The sequence below is a fragment of the Podarcis raffonei genome, chromosome 16 (assembly GCF_027172205.1).
Source record: "Podarcis raffonei isolate rPodRaf1 chromosome 16, rPodRaf1.pri, whole genome shotgun sequence".
Taxonomy (NCBI): domain Eukaryota; kingdom Metazoa; phylum Chordata; class Lepidosauria; order Squamata; family Lacertidae; genus Podarcis; species Podarcis raffonei.
Window position 1 is genome coordinate 8,920,375 of NC_070617.1, and position 21,853 is coordinate 8,942,227.

At 50.5% G+C, this 21,853-nt stretch overlaps 1 protein-coding gene across 1 annotated transcript in view; it reads right to left on the reverse strand.

Moving 5' to 3' along the window:
* KCNN3 (potassium calcium-activated channel subfamily N member 3) overlaps positions 1-21,066 on the reverse strand; it is a 96,082-nt gene extending 75,016 nt beyond the window's left edge. Inside the window, exons 1-2 of the mRNA XM_053370163.1 lie at positions 20,086-21,066; positions 1,597-1,692 (exon numbers count right to left, since the gene is read on the reverse strand). Of these exons, the coding sequence (XP_053226138.1) occupies positions 1,597-1,692; positions 20,086-20,880 (891 nt within the window). The 5' untranslated portion in view covers positions 20,881-21,066. The remainder of the gene's footprint in view (positions 1-1,596; positions 1,693-20,085) is intronic.
* Between the last annotated feature and the right edge of the window lie 787 nt (positions 21,067-21,853).

A 21,853-nucleotide genomic window follows, 5' to 3' on the forward strand; every position in this document is an offset into this window, starting at 1 on the left:
AAGCGAGATGAGCGCCGCAACCCCAGAGTCGGCCACGACTGGACCTAATGGTCAGGGGTCCCTTTACCTTTACCTTTGCCACATGGTCTGAGGGACAGTGGACTGGCACACAGCTGAAAAAGGTTGCTGACCCCTGCTCTAAGGAAACCCGAAAATTTGAGGGAGAGACCGGGAGGATGGTGTCAATGGGCTGAGAGGAGGAGCTGCACAGCAATGCCTAATCCCCAAAGACAAACCTAATCCCCTCCCCACACTTATTGTCCACCCTGAGACCTGTGGGTATAGGGCGGTATATAGATTTAATAAATAATAATTGCCCCTCCGGGCTGGTCCATGTTGGGAGTTGTCAAGCCTCATTCCAGTCCCCTTCCTTCTATGACTTGGGGTTACTTCAAGCTGCACCCACAAAACTCTTCATTTAAAGCAAGGGTGGGCAGTGGCCCTCCAAATGTTGCTGTCTACAACTCTCATCTGCCCCAACCAGAATATTCACCAATATGGCCAATATTCACAGACTACCCCTAGAAGAGGGGACACAGGTGGTGCTGTGGGTTAAACCACAGAGCCTAGGACTTGCCGATCAGAAGGTCGGCAGTTCGAATCCCTGTGACAGGGTGAGCTCCCGTTGATCGGTCCCTGCTCCTGCCCACCTAGCAGTTCGAAAGCACAAAGTGCAAGTAGATAAATAGGTACCGCTCCAGCGGGAAGGTAAACGGCGTTTCCGTGCGCTACTCTGGTTCGCCAGAAGCGGCTTAGTCATGCTGGCCACATGACCCAGAAGCTGTCTGCGGACAAACGCCGGCTCCCTCGGCCAATAAAGCGAGATGAGCGCGCAACCCCAGAGTCGCCTGCGACTGGACCTAACGGTCAGGGGTCCCTTTACCTTTACCCCTAGAAGACCACAGCTTAGCCACCCTGCAGCTTCAACTCTTTCAGCTGCCGTTCCTCAAAAAGGGATTCCAAGGTGGCGTACAGAAAAGCGAGAATGAAACTCTTCACCGAAGCATAAAGAAGAAATGTTAATAGACTGGTTTGGCGTTTCAAAAGTCTATTCGGGGTTTCTAGTCCTTAAGAAGAGCTGGTGGCAGCACCCATTTGTTCTCTAGCTAGGGAAAGCTCTCTGCGGGTGCCCCGGCTGATATGATTTTGCTGACTGATTTCTGCGACTTTTATCACACCCTACTGTGTGTGTATTTCGTTTTAATATGCCATTCCTTGCGTTCAGGGTCCCTTTAGGCTAAAAAACAGTATATAAATAAATAAATACACAAATGTCATCACCAACCCGGGTCCCCTCCAGTTGTTTTTGGACTACAAATCCCACCAGGCACTGCCAGCCAGAGAAGACTGCTGTTTTGCTGAAACCTTTCAGCGGTTCTCAACCTGTGGGTCCCCAGATGTTGTTGAACTACAACTCCCATCATCCCTGAGCTCTGGCCTCGCTAGCTAGGGGTGATGGGAGTTGTAGTTCAACAACATCTGGGGACCCACAGGTTGAGAAAGGCTGCAAGTTTAACTTCAAGCAATTGGTAATACTAAATAATAATAAAAGAGAAATCAATGTAACATCAACTCGTAGGACCGCAGGGGCATTACCTGAACTTCTCGGGTGTGATAGGCAATGATGAGTCCCAGCAAGATGATGGTGGAAAGGCTTATAAGGCATTTGAGCGCCAGTGAGAACATGGAGCCCTGTCAAACCGAGAAGGAAGGGAGAGGTTAGCTGTAAAGTTCAAAGCAACACACGCACAATAACCCTGCAGAGCAGGCCCTTCTCCCTTTCACAGGGGGGCTTGAAGCAGCAGGGTATTTTTAGGGTGATGGATAATAGCAATAATAGCAGGGTTGCAACCTATAGTAGTCCTACTCATGGTACATTCACTGAAATCAACATAACTGAGGCCGCTGTCTGCACCATACATATAAAGCAGTATCATACCACTTTAAACATAGAATCATAGAACTGTAGAGTTGGAAGAGACCCCATGGATCATATTATTATTATTATTATTATTATTATTATTAATACTCCGCCCATCTGGCTGGGTCTCCCCAGCCACTCTGGGCGGCTCCCAACACAATATTTAAAACACGACAAAACATCAAACATAAATAACTTCCCTAAACATAGTTGTTTATTTCCTTGACATCTGATGGGAGGGCATTCCACAGAGCGGGTGCCACCACCGATAAGGCCCTGTAACCTCACTTCTCGCTGTGAGGGAACCAGCAGAAGACCCTCAGAGCTGGACCTCAGTGTCCAGGCTGAACGATGGGGGTGGAGACGCTCCTTCATCCCATCTGGACTATTTATTAACTTGCACCAGAGTCCTAACCACATCTACTCAGAAGGGAGCCCTACTGAATTCAATGGGTTTTGCTCCCTGGTAAGTGGGGTGAGGACTGCAGCCTCATTTCTCAGCAACTAAGGACAGCTTGAGCTGGGGAGATGATTTTGAATGATTTTGAAACAGCAGCGGGCGTTTCCCCATCCTTGGGTGCTTTAAGGTCAAATAAAAGTGATCCAGTCGTGTCTCCTTGTCTCCCCCCCCCAAAAAAAAGAATAAGCCACAAAGAAGTGCAAAGGCATTTCGATATCTTAACAAGCATTTTGTTCCATCAGTTGCTTCTGCTAGGGGTACAGTGCCTGCTGTTTCTGGAGGGCAAAATAAAGCTTGGAACGAAAATAATCACCATTTTCATTCATGCCCTCATTTACTGAGCACACATCCCTCACTGATTTTTGTTTTTTAATGGTAATTGCTTCCTCGGTGGCCCCAGTACACTTTCCTGTGCACACACACTCATTAGTTGAGGATATTACTTGGGTAATAACTGTGTCCTTTCCATTTCTCCACCGTGCTTGTATTGTGTTCTCCCTGCCCTTACTCCCTCCGGCTTCTTTCATTTTACAGAAAAAGAAATACAGATTTATTCTTTTCCAGGAGGCAAAAGCAGAATAAGCATCTAGCAGCATTTCGCTGCTGCTGCTCTACTTGCCGTGAGATGCATTTATGAGGGCTGCACTCGGCACGTGCTCAGGGGCACAGAAGGTACAGAAGGGCTCTGCTAAGTGGGGGGCCTCATCTGCTCAGAGCAAAACCCTGCAGGGTCCTCATGTTGGCAGTGGGTGTGACTAAGAAAGCGGGGTTCACAATGCACCCCATCCCTCTTTATTGCTTATTCAGCTGTTTCCCAACCCACTGGGCAGTGGTGGGTGTTATGTACTGAAGTTCTCACCCTGGGCCAGCAGGGGGATACTGTAGATAGTTTTCACTCAGGTCCACATATGCAAATAAGGGATTGAAAGTGACGTTCAGTGATTGGATAGTTACAGAAAGTGGTTACTGTTGCGTTGTAGTGGAGCTCTGTATAAGCAGGCTGGCTGAACCCTTCAGTTCAGTTCTGTTCTGGCCTGTGAATAAACAAGAGCTGTTTGAAGAATCGCTGTGTCGTCTGATATGTTCACCCGCAACTTAACAGTGGGGATCTTAGAAAGGGGGTGGTGAACCTGCGTTATCTCCCTTCCGCCTGCAGAAATTCAACAGGGCTGACAATGGGGAGAGGTAAAACATGCCGGCTGGATTTTTGCAGCTGTTAAAAAGGCACAGGAGCCCCGCAGAGCAAAGGACTGTTGGCAATTTTCTAGGAGACCTTAAAGCAGAGGCCCTCCAGGCAGTGGAGAACCCAAAGTTATTTCTCAGAACGATTTCCTTCTGATCCTCTCCATTACTGTCCATCGATTTCTCTCTCCCTCGTTGAGGAACAGAGAAGTTAGCCCTCCGTTGTAAAGAGCCCCTTCATTTACCAAAAAAGGCATTAAAGCCTCATTATGCTTAGTACCATCCGCAAGGAGCACACACTCCTGCCCTGACCCTCTCGAGGCTTTAGATATTTCTCATCCCAGCCTAGCGCAAAACCCAATTAGTGTCTGTGGATGGATCGAAGCGACCTGAAATTAGCCACTTGCGAATCGCTCGGGGAAAGAGCAAATGGCGGCGGTTACCCCACATGCACCTGCCCATCCCAAAACCGCTTTCCTCCCAAAATCCACAGGCTGCAATCCAGAACATAGCCAATCCCCACTGAACATAACCGCAGCCTGTTGGATCAGGCCAACAGCCCATCAAGTCTAGCCTCCTGTTCTCACAGTGGCTGGCCAAACACGCCGGGGGGGACACACCCCGCAAGCAAGGCCTGAGCCATAGCTGTCAACCGTCCCCTATTTGGTGGGAAAGTCCCTTATCCCAGCGCTGTGTCCCGCTGCTGTCCCTTATTGATGATGTCCCTTAAATTTCCCGGGTTTCAAAGGAAGCAGCTCCTCTCCCTCCCTCCCTCCCTGCCAGGGAGGAGGGAGGCTCCAACTGTGTTGCTTGGCTGCGTTGCTCACCCAATAAGGAGCCTAAGAACGACTGGGGGGTGGAGCTTGCATGCCTTGTGCCGATCAAATCGGCAACGTTGCCTGGGGACTCGCCTTTGCTCAGCGCTTCCCAGCGGAGAGGTGACGGTGGTTTTCCTTGCTGCATCCCCTTTGCCGGGTTGCTGCGCTGTGGGAACCACCGCTTGAGGCTTCGTTTGGCTGCTGGCTGGGCTTTCTGCCTTTGGCTCGGAGGGGCTCAGAAGTCGAACATACCTGTGCTCTGAAAATCCCTTATTTTGGCTGCTGATCCCTTATTTCCGAGGTTGCTGGTCCCTTATTTTCAAATCTGTAAGTTGACAGCGATGGCCTGAGCACACCAGCAACTCCCCCCACCTGCTATTCCCAGACATTTGTATTCAGGTGCACATTAGCACTTCCAACAGTGGAGGCAGAACACAGCCATACCCACCATGATTTTGTCCAATCCTCTTTTAAAACCATCCAAGTTAGTGGCCTTCACTCTTCTCAGAGCCAATTCCAAATTTTAACCATGTGCAGGGAAGTAGTTCCTTTTGCCTGCCCTGAACCTTCCAACATTCCGCTTTATGAGAAACTCCCCTATCCACACCTCCAACCTTTCTCCTTTTCTCTAATCCATGGGTAGGCAAACTAAGGCCCGGGGGCTGGATCCGGCCCAGGCCCCGTCTAAATCTGGCTCGAGGACGGTCCGGGAATCAGCATGTTTTTACTTCAGTAGAATGTGTCGTTTTATTTAAAATGCATCTCTGGGTTATTTGTGAGGCCTGCCTGGTGTTTTTACACGAGTAGAATGTGTGCTTTTATTTAAAATGAATCTCTGGGTTATTTGTGGGGCACAGGAATTCGTTCTTCTTTTTTCAAAATACAGTGGTACCTCTGGTTACATACGCTTCAGGTTACATACGCTTCAGGTTTCAGACTCCACTAACCCAGAAATAGTGCTTCAGGTTAAGAACTTTGCTTCAGGATGAGAACAGAAATTGTGCTCCGGCGGCGCGGCAGCAGCAGGAGGCCCCATTAGCTAAAGTGGTGCTTCAGGTTAAGTACAGTTTCAGGTTAAGAACGGACCTCCGGAACGAATTAAGTACTTAACCCCAGGTACCACTGTATAGTCCGGCCCCCCCACAAGGTCTGAGGAACACTGGACCGGCCCCCTGCTGAAAACGTTTGCTGACCCCTGCTCTAATCCATAAAGCCTGCCAGTGTTAGGAACTCAGATATGTAAACTAGGCACCAAACAGCTCCTTAAAACCAAGGCTGTAGTCGCTAAAACATAACATCTAGTTGCCATTTTGGGGCAAGATGGGTCTAAAGCCTTATTTTTCAGATGAATGATTGGCTGTGATTGATTCTCAGCTAAGCATCTGGCTAGTTCAGATGTCAACCCTGAGCTAGGTTAAGAGCTTTGAGAACTTAAAGAAGAAAAGTCGCTTGACCCAGGGACAGTCCACATGTATATTGGCCTATTCCGACCCCTTTTTCTTAATGGTGACTGCTCATGCTCAGGCTGCACAGAAAAGGCATTTTGGTTCCAGAAATTCATTCCGATTGTGTAGATATAATATAACTGATAGAATTCTACATGATCAGGAGTGTTAGTATGTGAGAACAGTCCAGATCCAATGATCCCTAGGCCTGCACCTCAAAATGGCAGAGATGCCAGGCGCCCAGGCATCTTCACTTGGTCGCAAGTGGTCAAAAGCCAAGTGCAAAATGCGCCCGGCGCCTGGCTAGTTTTGAACACTGAAAGCCCCGATGTTGCTCCATCCCCTTGTTAAACAGGTAGCTATGCTGGATCACAAGGTCTGAGGCAAAATCCTCCTGCCAGAGAAATCAGGGAAAGGTTTCATTTTTTTTTATTATGTTAGCCTGGAATAGATTTGGACTCGCTGGCAGAGAACAGGCAAGGAAGAAGCACAGAAATTGGGATGGAGCGATCTCTCTTAACAGTTTGGCCTTGCTGTGTTATGTATTTGAAGATGACAGAAACAAGAGAGAGACCGGAAAATTTTTGATACTCTCTTTGTTAAACGCTACCTGGATCAAATCAACTAAACATGAGCAATCAGACCATTGGCCACGGCTGCTGTGGTTGATAGGAGCTGGGAGTCTAGCCACATCCATTCAACTCAAGCCAAGTGCCTTACTCATGAAGCGAACTTCGCGGCTCAGCTGGGATTCGAACTGGCGTCTCCCAAATCCTACCCCAGCACTCTAACCATGTGGCATAGTGGTTCAAGAGTGTCAGCCTAGGGTGGAAAAGGGACGCAGTCAAATCCACACTCAGTCACAAAGCTCCCAAGGTCAGCTTGGGCCGGTCGCCATATCTTGGGCCTACCTCACAAGGCTGTTGGGGAGAACTAGTCTCCCTCCTTGCCATTATTCCACACCTTGGGTCTGAGGATGTGAGGGAAACATCCTCAGACCCCCTCCCCGTTTTTCTTTTATGTCTAGTTTCAGACCTTTCACTCAAGCAAGAGGAAGATAACAACCCCATGAAAATACAACTACTTGCATGTAACTAGGGGGGTTTGGGTGTTTTTTTTGCGTGACACCTATTTTCACCTGGATTACTTTAAGTGTTGCTGGACTACAGTTCCCATAATTCCCTGGACATTGGCCACACTGACCGGGGCCCCAAGGGTCCGGTTCTAAGGCAACAAAATACAGTGGTACCTCGGGTTACATACGCTTCAGGTTACATACACTTCAGGTTACACACTCCACTAAGCCAGAAATAGTGCTTCAGGTTAAGAACTTTGCTTCAGGATAAGAACAGAAATCGGGCTCCAGCAGCGCAGCGGCAGCAGGAGGCCCCATTAGCTAAAGCGGTGCTTCAGGTTAAGAACAGTTTCAGGTTAAGAACGGACCTCTGGAACGAATTAAGTACTTAACCTGAGGTACCACTGTAGCCATAATCTCTCAGACTATCCAACCTTCCAGGGTTGTTGTGAGTTTAAAATGGAGAGGGAGAGAGAACCATGTATGCCACCTGGAGGTCCCTGTAGGAAAGTGGGACAGAAATGTAATAACAGGCAGTGTGGTGCAGTGGTTAGGTGTCGGACGATGACCTGGGAGACCAGGGTTCAAAGCCCCACTCAGCTATGAAGCTCATTGGGGTCAGGGCCTCTTGGCCTATCCTACCTCACAGGGTTGTTGTGGGGCGTTCTTAACAAAGTTCTTAACAGAGGAGGGGGAGAGTCATGCAAGCCACCTTGAGCTCTGTACAGGAAAAGGTGCGATATGCATGCAATAAATAAACAGCTTGAAGCCGCTCCTCTGCATTCAGCCCCCCTCCAAAAATAAAAACTCTGTTCCTCCCACCCCACAAAGTAAAAAGGCATACCCCAGTTGGGAGACCATGGGGGCTCAAAGCAGAGCAGCGAGAGGGAGGAACTGGCAAAGGTTTTGGCACAAAATGTTGCCCATTTCAAAGAAGAAGAAAACTGCAACATGCAGATTTCTAAGGATAAAGGCAGGCTGATTGGCATCCCTGCAGGGGCACTGCTGGCAAGGCGCCACCCGAGCCCAGCCCTGGTGGAAGGGAATTCTCTGCCCGCCTCTGCTCACAGCTGTTAGTTCCCCTCTTCCCCAGCCACCCACGCAAAGGGTGCCCCTTGCCAACTCAGCTCCAATTTCCTGAACACAATAGGATTGGCCGGGGAAGGGCAGGGGGAAGGAACTGGGGCTTTTGGGGTGGGCTGGGGAGAGGCACGGTTGCGGAGCATTATTTATAGCTCCCAGGAATCTCCAGCTCCACCGCAAAAAGCGGGAAGCAAGGGGAGCGGCATGCCACCCTCTCCTTTGAGCCAAACGGCATGGAATCGAGAGCAGAAAGCTGCCAAGCTGTCCCCTCAACAGTGGGTGCTGCCCCCCACCTCCTCTGCCCTGTTCTGGCTGGCAGTGGGTAATGACAGAAAGAGATTGGTCCCATCTGCAGTCTGCATGTGAACCAGCATCATACCGCTTTGAACAGTCATGGCTTCCCCCGCAAAGGATTCTGGGAAACGACATTTGTTAAGGGTGGTTAGGAGACCCCACTTCCCCTCACGGAGCTATAATTCCCAGAGGAGAAGGGACTGTTCCTTAAACCACTCTGGGAACTGTAGCTCTGCAAGGGGAAAGAGAGGAGGTCTCCTAACTCTCAGCACCCTTAACAAACTACAGTTCCCATAATTCCTTGGGGGAAGCCATGACTGGTTACAGCACTCAGTGCTTTAAATGGATGGTGTATGTGACCATTATTACCACCACAGCTGTTTGGCCGGGTCCTGTACAGTGGTACCTCGGGTTAAGTACTTAATTCGTTCCAGAGGTCTGTTCTTAACCTGAAACTGTTCTTAACTTGAAGCACCTCTTTAGCTAATGGGGCCTCCGGCTGCCACCACGCCGCCGGAGCCCAATTTATGTTCTTATCCTGAAGCAAAGTTCTTAACCTGAAGCACTATTTCTGAGTTAGTGGAGTCTGTAACCTGAAGCGTATGTAATCCGAGGTATCACTGTACTTGAAATTGCCTCTGTTAAGCCATATTCACACCCTTGTTTAAAGCACTATGGCAGTCATAAGCAAACCCGGACCTCCAGATGTTTTGGAACTACAACTCCCATCATCCCTAGCTAACAGGACCAGTGGTCAGGGATGATGGGAGTTGTAGTCCCAAACATAGCTGTCAACGTTTCCCTTTTTTTTAAAGGGAAATTCCCTTATTCCGAATAGGATTCCTCGCAAGAAAAGGGAAATGTTGACAGCTATGGTCCCAAAACATCTGGAGGGCCGAGTTTGCCTATGCCTGCACTATGGTATCACAGTCATGGCTTCCCCCCAAAGGATTCTGGGAAGTGTTGTTCGTTAAAGGTGCTGAGAGTTCTTCAGAGGAGGCCTACGTTCCCCTCACAGAGCTACAATTCCCACCGTTCCCTGTGAAGAGGGATCGATTGTTAAACCACTCTGGAAATTGCAGCTCTGTGTGGGGGAATATGAGTCCCCGTCAACTCTCAGCACCCTTAATAAATACGAAGAAATGTGCAGGGACATCCTAAGCGATTTCTGCAAAATGAGAGTGTCTGTGGCCACCTTGCATATTTTTCCTGCTACTGAGGAATGCTGCTCCCTGTTACTGTTAGACACCAACAGCATCTGTTTATGTGTGTAAAAAAAATCAATATTGTGTAATCGCCACAATCAGGATCAGCAGGAAAAAACTGATTTCCTGTGGTAAGAATACAGTTGCATGGGGTGGCTGTCTCTCTAATTTTGTGTCATGCTGCAGCCATTTTGCGTTAGGCCGTCCCCATTCCCCTAAAAGCAGCTTTTTTGTGACAGGCGCCCTCAGTGCTCTCTCAAAATTCAAAATGTGTCTGTTAACTGTGCCTGAGCTTAACCATTGCATATCACTTCCTTGTTTACTTAGGCCTCCAGTCTTCTTCTATTGTTGCACCTGTGGTCAAATCTGTAAGACTGTAAGCTCATAGGGGCAGGGCCCTGTCCTCTTGGACTCCGTATAGCACCAGACACACCCTAAATAACAATAATGTGTTCTTATTTTTGTTACAATTCCCAGAGTTCCCTGGGAAGAAGAATCTATTGTTAAACCACTCTGGGAACTGTAGTTCTGAGAGGGGAACAGGGGGGAACCTCCTAACAGCTCTCAGCACCCTTGACAAACTACAACTCCCAGAATCGTTTGGGAGAAGCTATGATGTATGTTGTGAATTCGGCCTCGATGACAAGCTGGAACGTGCGCAGAGAAGGGCGACCAAGATGATCTAGGGTCGAAATATGATTATGACTGTGATATGGTTTATGAAATAATGATTTTGGAAACTGCTATATATAATTACTAAGAAATTCAGATGGAAGAGATTTATGGAAGTCAAATAATATGTTTATGAAGATGGATTCTAATTAATTAAGTGTTAGTGTAGTGAAGATTTGTTGTATTTTATGTTTTATCTTCTTTTTTCTCTTTCCTTTTTCTGTGTTATTCTTTTTTCTTTATTATTGTCAATCTTTTGTTATATTTATGTATGGAAAATAATAAATATTATTTTTTTTGAAAAAAAATGATCTAGGGTCTAGAAACCAAGCCTTATGAGGAACGGTTGAAGGAGCTGGGTATGTTTAGCCTGGAAAAGAGGAGACTGAGAGTGGGTTGGACTAGATGACTCTTGGGGTCCCTTCCAACTCCACAATTTTATGATTCTATGGTGATCTTTAAGCTCTATCGGATTCATCTGAGAAATTTCACACCGTACCTATGGCCTCTCTCACTGAACAAACAAGATTAACCGTGCAGTCCTCAGTCTACTTAGAAGGAAGCCCCACTGTGTTCAATGGGATTTACTCCCAGGTAAAAAAAAACAAATTGAGGATGACAGCTTTCAGGAGTGCTTAAGTTTTTCCTTCCAGGATCTCACTTGTCCCATCACCCCTCCTAAAAATTTCACAGTTCCTAGATTTCAGCTCAAGCTCATAACAGGCACAACAGCTACGCTCCAACCAGACCTTGGGCTTGCAAGATTTATTTACACATCAGCAGGGGAGAGAGAATAAAAGTCAGTTTGGGAGAGGGAAGGAGAAACCTAGCTCTGACTGTTGCATCTCTGCAGTTTCATTTTGAATATCCAGAACCTCACAGACAGAGCCTGCAGGGCCCAAGGAAAGTAACCCTCCAGCAGCGGCAGAACAGTTTGATAAAATCTGGTGTGTACAGTGGTACCTCGGGTTACAGGCGCTTAAGGTTACATATGCTTCAGGTTATAGACTCCGCTAACCCAGAAATAGTACCTCAGGTTAAGAACTTTGCTTCAGGATGAGAACAGAAATCACGTGGAGGCAGCAGAAGGCCCCATTAGCTAAAGTGGTACCTCAAGTTAAGAACAGTTTCAGGTTAAGAACGGACCACCAGAACGAATTAAGTTCTTAACCCGAGGTACCACTGTAGTAGCTTTGATTCAGATGACAAACTTGAGCAGCTAAACAAGCAAGCAGATAGATTTCTGGGTCTGCCTATTTTCATCCTGTGCTTTTTCCATTGTTTCCTCTGTATGAAGTTTTTAAAGATTAACAAATATGTTGATAAAAATGAAACAAAAATGCACTAATGTTTTTCTAAGTAACGAAGGGAATGGTCAACTCAGTAAATCACAGAATCATACAATTGTAGAGTTGGAAGGGACGCCGAGGGTCATCTAGTCCAACCCCCTGAAATGCAAGAATCTCAGCTAATGCAAAGGTCCACAATCTCCTGAGGGTTGTTTAGTCAGAATCGCTTTTCTTGTAACCTGAATCCATTTGTTCAGGTCCTACGCTCCAGAGCAGGAGAAAACCATCTTGCTCCATCTTCCATGTGACAGCCCTTGAGATATTTGAAGATGGCTGTCCTATCGTCTCTCAATCTCCTCTTTTCCAGGCTAAACATACCCAGCTCCTTCAACCGTTCCTCATAAGGCTTGGTTTCCCGACCCTGGAACTCTGGCAAGTTAATATTTCCAGTTCCTTTTATTTTCCTTTCCTTTCCTTCTCCTGAAAGCTGCTATTAAAATTCAACTGGGGGGGGGGTGAAAAAAAGCAAAATAAGAAGGTAAGGACCTGCATAAAACAAGGGTGCCCCTGAGGATGCGCAGATTACCCCGCACAAAATAGTTCAACTCACAAGGAAGCAGGGATTTGGGGCTGGGAGCTCACACTGCTTAGCTGACTTGATCTCCATCACCTCCTTAATATATATATATTTTTAAAAAGATATCAAGTGCTGCTCTTCCTCAGAGCTGGGAAAAGAATGAATGCAGAATCAAGATTGGGGGGGGGGGGAGAGAGAGAGAGAAGGCAAGAGATATATTTAGCTCCCAACTGGCATGAGAAGAAAGAAACACTTCCCCCATCCTAACCTTGGGACCTGCTATTGTGTTGCAACAAGGGGCAGACTCCGGATCACACCAACCCCAGAGGTGGCAAAGTGCCAGCGTCACACACATTCTTCGTGGGGTTTTGTTTTGTGTGGTGTGTTTTTTCCGGGTGGGGGGGGGGGAGAAGAGTGTGAGGGTGTGTGTGATTTTCCTTGGCAAGTCCCCAAAGAGCAGCCCTGCCTCCCCGCCAGGCTTCTCAGGCCTTGGAAAGAGTTCCCATGCCAACGTTCCCTTCCCCGCAGAGAACTTCACTCCTTCCCCCAGCCTTCTAAATGCAGACACGCAGGTACCCAGGCGAGCCTGGCAGGAGAGCGAGGAAGGTGGTGTCGAAATCAGAAGCAATCAGGGGAAGGGAGAATATCTTAGCATTCATCCCAGGGATTAGGGGGGGACAACGCAGTGCCCTCGGGGGAGGCGGCTGGACTCCAGCTCCCAGTAGCCCCCAGATAGCACAGGGGTGATGTGTGTTGTAGTCCAGCAACACCTGGAGGGCTTCGGTGGCATCCTAAACACATGTCCCAACCAATCAGGGACCACATATTAAATGCACACACAGAAGGGTGCAGTGATGTCTCCTGGACTCCAGCTCCCATCAGCATGGCCAATGGTCAGGGATGATGGGAGCTGAAGTCCAGCAACACCTGGAGGGCTTCGGTGGCATCCTAAACACATGTCCCAACCAATCAGGGACCAATATTAAATGCACACACAGAAGGATGCAGTGATGTCTCTAGAACTCCAGCTCCTATAAGCCCCCAGACAGAATGGTCAATGGTCAGGGATTATGATACTTGCAGCATCTGGGAGGGCCATAGTAGTGTGGTGGTTTGAGTGTTGGACTAGGGCCTGGGTGACCAAGGTTCAAATCCCCACCTGACCAAGAAGGTCATGGGGTGACCTTGGGCCAGTGGCTCTCTCTCAGTCCAACCTACCTCACAGGGTTGTTGTGGAGATGAAGAGAGTTACGTACACTGCCCTGATCTTCTTGGAGAAAATGGTGGGATATGAATGCAATCAATGTTGGGGGGGGGATCATAGTTTTCCCTAACCCTCATTTATGCATCACTCCACAGAAACCTCACAACAACAGGGCAGTATGACTGTTGTTATAGCCATAATGCACATAAGACATCGAGGCAGAGAGCTTAAGGAAGGGGCGGGGAATCGAGGCAGCCACAATCGGGAATCCAAGGACACAGTCCAGCCTGGGGAAAACAATCAGGGTGCAATGCAGAACCAGCGAGGGGTGTGGCGTGGAGAGCCAGACAGAGAGGTCCAGGTGGACACATGCTCACCCTTAAGATTCCCAATCCCACCCACAACTTTGCAAGTCTGGCACGGTGTGCTTGCTCTCTCCCTAGGCTAGGATGCAGTAGAGGAACAAGCAGATGAATTAATGGAGGAGAATGTCTCTTGCGCATGTGCACAGCAGCTGTGCTTTGACGGCTGACAAACCGTCTCACACCCACCCAGCCAGGAAGGTCTATTTACTTGTTTTATTCCTTGCATTTCTCGTCACCTCCTCCTGCAAAGAGCTCAAAGGTGGTGGTGCCCTTGCTTCCCCCAGTGCTTCATCTCTGTAAGGGAAGGTTATGTGCGGAAAGAGCAGCTGCCAGATTTTCTTGCCACACAACAACCACCCTGCGAGGTAGGCAAGAAAGAGCAATTAGCCCAAGGTTGAGAAAGAGTCATTCTGGCAGCCTCAGTCTGTCCTCAACCAAATCCACCTACCTGCCCTTTTAACTACAACCAATCAGGGGACGGCTGAGCCTCCCATTGGCTCTGGCTCCACCCACTGCTGGTCTGCCCGCCTTCCGCTCTGCCACGCCCACCCCACTCCCCCACCCCTTTACGCTCACAACAACCTTGCAAAGTAGGTTGGGCCAAGAGATTGTTATTGGCACAGATCCGTGTTCCCCATGAGCATAATCGGCTGGGTGGGGATTTGAACCCATATCTCTACCAGTCCGAGTCTAGCGCTCTAACTGCCACACCGCTCTCAGTTCCCCTCCAGTACTGAGTTCAGCTCCAAAGAGTTTGCAAGCTCCTAGCTGCTGGATAGCTCAGTCAGTAAAGCATGAGGCTCTTAATCTCAAGGTCGTGGGTTTGAGCCCCACATTCGGCAAAAAGTTCCTGCATTGCAGGGGGTTGGACTAGATGACACTGGTAAAAGGTAAAGGGACCCCTGACCATTAGGTCCAGTCGCAGATGACTCTGGGGTTGCGACACTCATCTCGCTTTATTGGCCAAGGGAGCCGGCGTACAGCTTCCGGGTCATGTGGCCAGCATGACTAAGCCACTTCTGGCAAACCAGAGCAGTGCACGGAAACGCTGTTTACCTTCCCGCCGGAGCGGTACCTATTTATCTACTTGCACTTTGACGTGCTTTTGAACTGCTAGGTTGGCAGGAGCAGGGACCGAGCAACGGGAGCTCACTCCGTCACGGGGATTCAAACCGCCAACTCTCTGAGTCTGAGCTTAAAAGTCCCGTGGCACAATAGCAGTGCAAAAGCACGTACCTCAGGTGTCAGAATCTTAAAGGGCACCTTCCCCTTGTCTGCCCCAGACTCTTGATGGAAAGGCAATGGGGAGGGGGATCGAAATGAAATTCAGAATGAATAGAATCTAGGGCAGGTGAATGGGTCCATTCCCTAAGGAAGTCAGACTATCCTCCACCAGGGCCAGGGCCTTCTCAGTGATGGCTCCGACCTGGTGGAATGCTCTGTCCCATGAGACCAGGGCCCTGCAGGATTTAACTTCCTTCCGTAGGGCCTGTAAGACAGAGCTATTCCGCCTGGCTTTCAATTTGAACTTAGCCTGATCTTTTATTCCCCTTCCTTCCCTCCCCCTCCCCTTTTTATGAAGATTACCCGCTCTAGGATCCCACAGCTAATTCTCCCCTGGTCTCCTCGCTGGCCCAAATAGGACTAATTTAGCCAGCTAGCCCTGGTCATCATCTAATGTTTATTGGATGGATTCCCCCCCTACATTGATTTTTGAATTTATTGTTATATACATTTTATACTATATTTTATGCTGTTTTTTGTTGCATCAATTAAGTGTTTTAAATTTGTTGTTAAAACCGGTTTTCTGAACTGGGAAGGGCGGGGTATAAATAAAAAATTATATTATTACCCTAAAAACACATACGATTTCAGCCCCTTCCCTTACAAAGCAAGAGAAGAGGCCCCCGTGGGGACATGACGCCCCCCCCCCCATTATCTGTGTTTAGCAAGAGGCCAGGAAGAAGAAGCAAAATTAAAATAAAAAACTAAAATTAATATTTTCGCCTGGGCCACAGATGGGAGTGTCTTTAGCCCTGCAGATTATTGGTTGGACTACAGCTCCCATCATTCCTTGCCGTGGCCGTGCCCGCTGCTAGGGCTGCTGGGAGTTGGAGTCCAACAGCACCTGGAGAGTTGCAGCCTCCCCAGCCCGCTGTGCACTCATATAGCTCAAGCCCTGCCCATCAACCCTGCTGGTCAGATGCTCTCCAGCTAAAGCACCGCAGGCACTTTCTGCCCTCCCAGAAGGAAAGGCACCTTGAAAATGCTGCAGAGTGTCATTGTGAAAAGAAAAGCAGCAGCATAGATGTCCCTAGAGGGAGATTCCTAGAGGAGAAGCCAGGTCTCTGCCTCCATGGAGCTTACAGTGCCAAACACACAAATGGGGGCAGAGGCGGAACAGAGGGAGACAGGACATGCTCAGTGATGGGAGGAGCAGAGAGGACCTTTTTTTCAGTCTGAGGGCCACACTGCCTGCTGGGGGCCACATGACAGGTGTGGGCGGGGCCAGAGAACAAAGTGGGTGGGGCAACGGATGCCCATTTTTCCTTATGTACTTCCGGCTAGTTTCTACATTTAGCTGGGATTCCTGCACTGCAGAGAGTTGGACTAGATGACACGGACGGTCCCTTCCAACGCGATGATTCTACATTCCCACGACATTTTCCTCCAAGGAAAACAAGGCGCATTATCAGAGTTCAAGAACACATTCCAGCCACACAGAAACATCCATGGAGGATGCAAAGCAGAGACTTTAAAAAGTGTGGCTGGGGGGGGGAGTTAGAGAGGCTTGAACCCCCAAGCCTAAAATTATCTACCCCACTACTGTGGCGTATGGAACAATTTTTCCAAACGAGCTAGTTCGAGGGCAAAATCAATCCACCTGTGTGCGGGTGGCGCTGTGGGTTAAACCACAGAGCCTAGGACTTGCCAATCAGAAGGTCGGCGGTTTGAATCCCCGCGACGGGGTGAGCTCCCGTTGCTCGGTCCCTGCTCCTGCCAATCTAGCAGTTCAAAAGCACGTCAAAGTGCAAGTAGATAAATAGGTACCGCTCCGGCGGGAAGGTAAACGCCGTTTTTGTGCGCTGCTCTGGTTTCACCAGAAGTGGCTTAGTCATGCTGGCCACATGACCCGGAAGCTGTACGCCGGCTCCCTCGGCCAGTAAAGCGAGATGAGCAGCGCAACCCCAGAGTCGGCCACGACTGGACCTAATGGTCGGGGTCCCTTTACCTTTACCTAAATATGAACTTCCATGTCTGGTGGCAACCTATCTCCCCATACCAAGCCCCTTGGAGGGGAGCAAACATCAAGCAATGCCCTACCACCATATCTTGCTTCCTAGTTTTGTCCAGCTGTCTGTTTTATATATATATAATTTCTATGCTGCTCTTCCACCCTAAGGAGTCGTTTAACTATCAATGCCTCTTAACAGGGAACTGGGAATTGTAGCTCTGCGAAGGGAACTGGGGTTTTCCTAACAACCCTCAGCCCCTTTAACAAACTGCAGTTCCCATAAGTCTTGGGGGAGGAGGAAGGGAAGCCATGACTGGTTAAAGTGGTGTTGTGGTGCTTGAAATGTAGGGTTCAAATGTGGCATAAAACAGGGCTGGTAACATCTGTCCAGATGTTGTGGGACTACAACTCCCATCATCCCCAGCCAGCACTGGCCTGTCGAGATGGGAGTCAGAAGACAGCAATATTCGAAAGGGCCACTGGATTCCTCATCCTCAGGTTGGAAAATAAGGTGACTGATTCGGGATGTGTGTGTGCATAACAGGAACTTATGAAAATGAAAGTGGTGTCAAGTGGGTGGGTAGAAAAAGCTATTGCCTTTTCCTCCTGATATTGGAATTTGGGGAATGACCCAACGACATTAATTGGCAGCGAGGATTCAGAACAGATCCCGCCCTCCCAAAGGATCATATGCACAAATGATACTATAATTTATTATTATTATTATTATTATTATTATTATTATTATTATTATTTACATCTATATCCCACCTTTCCTCCCAAGGAGCTCAAGGCGGCTTACGTTGTTCCCCTCCACCCCATTTTATCTTCACAACAGCCCCGGGAGGTAGGCTAGGCTGAGAGTAAGCGATTGGCCCAAGGTCACCCACTGAGCTTCACGGCTGGGTGCGGATTCAAATCCTGCTCTCCCAGGTCTGAGTCTGACATGCTAAGCTCGCTTGTATCTATATGATATATGAGCGATTGCTCTTACTGTTTTAAGATGGGTGTTATATATAAAATTAAGATTGTCTTTAAAATACGCTAATATTTCAACTGTTTTTAAACACATGCAGCTGTTTGATATATGCTTTCACGATATTGCAAACCGCTTTGGGACACCCGCTGGGAAATTATTTGTAAACGAAATTAGCGATAAATAAATATGTTTTAATATTATGTCAATTATTGGTAGCAGCATCTAGCTGTCCACACAACCGAGGACTGTTATTCTTTAAACATTCGTTCCTCCAGCACCACTCCTTTAACAACGGATGGAGAACCTGTGGCGGAATTCCAGCTCCCATCACTCATGACCAATCCATCGGGAGTCCATCAACATACAGAGTGCTTTGAGTTTCCCCATCTCCACAATCAATGAGCTGAAACAGGGGAGTTTCCGGCACAGAGTTCACCTCTGGAACTCCATGCCACAGGACAGCGCAAGGCTAACTGGGCTCAGATAGGGAGCCGACAGCCCCCAAGGGGAAGGCAACTCCCAAGCAATAAAAACTCTCAGCAGATACCAAGCCAGAGCAACATCCTTAATTCTGCCCCCTACAGTTCTGGTACACATGAAGCTCGAATGTCAGGTTAGAGGGACCCCTAAACAAGGGTTCGAGGAGTTATTTCAGCCCCAAAGCCCTTTAATTCCTGCATAAATCTAATGGAGGAAAAGGTGTGCTCTACTGAGAGCAACATGTTAGATGGCCTTTGGCCGGATCCAGCCAGGGTTTTCTTAGGTGCTTTTTTTATTGAAAAGGGCCAGCAAAAAGGGAACATGGGGAGCTGCCTGAGTTCAGACCACTGATCTCAATATTGTCTACACAGGCTGGCAGCAGCTCTCCAGGGTTGCAAGAAGGGGACCTCCCTACCTGGAGTTGTCACTGGGGATCGAACCAGGTACCTTCTGATGCAAAAGCCGATGCTATGCCACTGAGCTACAGCAGCAGCAGAAGGGAGGAGGGAAGAAGAACCACTGTGCATTTCAGATTCGGGGGGGGGCACAAACCCAGCAGCAGCAGGGCCCAGAAAGGGGGTGCCTCATGTCTCAAATGATTAAGGGGTTTCCTGTCCATCATCTTCCTCTCCCTCTCACACACACACTCTAGTCAAAAATCACATGACTGCAAGCTGAAAAGCAGCTGCAACCCCCAGTAGCTCCCTACAGAAATCAACAGCCGGATTACCCCATAGAAAACCCCGATTGAAGAAAGAGGGGGAACATGGAGGACAATCTTGGCTCTGAGTCAGGGGATGGGGGAGCTCTCAAAATGCAACCCATCACCTTTCCGCTGTGATGTACTACAAGCCTTAAACGGCAGCCACCAATGCCCACCCCCAATCCTGGAATATTCTCCTATGGAGGCAGCAGTAGGGTGTGCAAGCCAAAGAGTCAAGTGGGGGGGGGGTGAAAAATAAGAGAATACTGTGAGCAGAAACCCACTGACCATTTTTCCCCCTGCTCCCCACCCACAAGCATCTTCCAATAGCGATTATAGAGATGGAAGCTGGCTAGGTGGGAAAATGCACTCCAGGCTGCATGCCCGATCCCATTTACACGCGAGTAAACCCCGCCGGGTTTAATGGGATTTAATTCCGAATAGGCACGGTTAGGATTACACAGCAGGGGGGAAAGCACTGTGACCCCGCCCTTCTCTCTCTTTATCTATCTACCGCCTCCCCCCCCCCTATACCACCTGTATCCCTCTCTTACTGGAGAAGGGGGTGGGGGGGGTTCCATCAAGCCTTCTTTCTGGGGAGGTAAGGGAGCAATTTGGGCGGAAGGAGCCACCAGAGAGTCTTCCCTCTCACCTAAGCATGCCATCCCTTCCGTCAGCCCCCCCCCCAAAAAGAATCAACCGCAACTGTGAATGGAGGGAGGGGAAAACCCAGGCAAACTTCAATTGGCGCTAACGTTACCATGGGGAGCACATTCATGCGCGCAACTTCGGTTGCTGTTGGCGGGGGGGGGCAGCTTTCCATCCCACCCTCTTTACGACTGAGATATGTTAACGCCACCTCCCACCCACCCCCCAAGATGCTAGATACCCTCACCAATTTTTAGACGTGGCTCCCCTTTTTCCTTCCACCCTCCCTCCCCAACACGCGTCGCGATTCAGAAATTGCCTTCTTGGTTTGGAGAGCGCTGGTGCGCGCTTTTTGGAGAGGTTGGAAGGCGCCTTCCAGGACATCCGCCCCCCCCAAATAAAACCACACACACGCCTTCCGAGGCTCCGGGGGGGGGGAGCCGCGCCTACCTTGGAGTACAAACCCCACGACAGCTCCGTCTCGATGACCATCACGACGATGCCGAACATGCCGAAGATGAGCGCGTAATCGCTGAGCCTTTTCCGCTTCTCGAAGAGGGCGCGCCGGTGGCCCAGGCGGTAGCCGATGTTCTGGTTCTTGCGCTTGGGCGCTTTGGCGAAGGAGGGCCCCCCGACGGGCGGGTGCTTGTGGGGGCCACCTCCGGTCCCCGACAGCACGGCCGTGTTGGGGTGCAGCCCTTGCGGGGAGTGGTTGTCCTCCCGGGAGATGACGATCTCGGGCGGGTGAGCCCCGGCGCCCAGAAGTTGCAGCGGCTGCGCTTCGGCGGCGGCCTCGGCGTCCAGCAGGTTCCGACGGGAGGCGCTGAGGCGGCTGAGCGGCTTCATGACGCCGCCGCTGTACTTGCACGAGCTCATGGCGATCTCGGTGAAGGGGTTGCTGTCCCGCCGGTGCGCCAGCGGGCTGGCCTGCCGGTGCTTGCCGCCCGTGCCCGCGCCGCCGCCGCCGCCGCCGCTGGAGCTGGGCGAGTGGCCCGGGGCCGCCCAGTGCTCGCCGCTTACATTGGGCTGGCTCCCTTGGCGGGAGGAAGGGCGGAGGGCGGCCACCGGGGGAGGAGCCCGCAGGGGACCCGCCGCCGCCGCCGTCGCCGCCGCCGCCGCTGGAGCCAAGCTGGGGGGCGCGGCGGACGGGCGCGGCTCGTCCCCCGAGGGCGGGCAAGGCGGGCGCGACTCGTCGGCGTCCAGATCGCCCACGCCGGAGTCGTGGAAGGGCCCCGACGGCTCCATCTCCCGGCCCTGGCTTGCCCCTGCCCGGGCTCAGCGCGCTGCCTCCCCCAGGGCAGGGGCATCCAAGCGGCCCCCTCGGATGCCCAGCCTGCGGGGCGGGGTGGCGAGGCGGCGGCGGCGGCGGAGAAGCGACGGCCCGGAGCTGCCGGCGCCAGCTGCTGCAGCCGAGCCGCGAGCGGGGCTTGAATGGACAGCCAGCCAGCGCTGCCTCTCGCGCGCGCCGCCAGCCAAGCCCACCTGCCGTCGGAGGCCGCTCATTGGCTGCCCGGGAGCAGCCGCCGGGCTGACATCACCCCCTCCCCCGCCCGCCGCCCCCTCCCCAAAGGCACCGGCGGCCAGTGCGCCTGTGCGCGCCCCGCGGCACCACGGGAATTGGAGTCCGCCGCGCCTTTGCCCTCGACTGGGCGTACGGCTGGGCTCTGCTTTTGGCTCTCTCGGGATCGCCGCGCGAGGCTGATCCATCGGACACGCGAGTCCAGGCAGGAGTCCGCGGCAGGGCTCGGTCGCACCGGGCTGTGGTGTGTCAGGCAGGTGGGGAGATCAACAGGTGAAGCTTGGCACGCCGGCATCCGCTGCGAAGCTTGACCGGTGGGATTTTCACGTGTGTCTGTCTTCGCTCTCTTCATCCCTTCCCTGGTCTGATTTATACCAGTCTGTCTATCTGCCTGTTGTCTTTGTCCATGGAGTTTTCTTGGCAGGGATACTGGAGTGGCTTGCCGGTTCCTGCTCCACGTGGATCACGTTTGGTCAAAACTCTCCACTATGACCTGTCCATCTTGGGTGCCCTGCTCGGCATAGTTCATAGCTTCTCTGAGTTCTTCAAGCCCCTTCGCCACAGCAAGGCAGTGATCCATGAAGGGGTTTATGGAAGTGATGTATGGAAGTGAGAGCTGGACCATAAAGAAGGCCGATCGCCGAAGAATTGATGCTTTTGAATTATGGTGCTGGAGGAGACTCTTGAGAGTCTCATGGA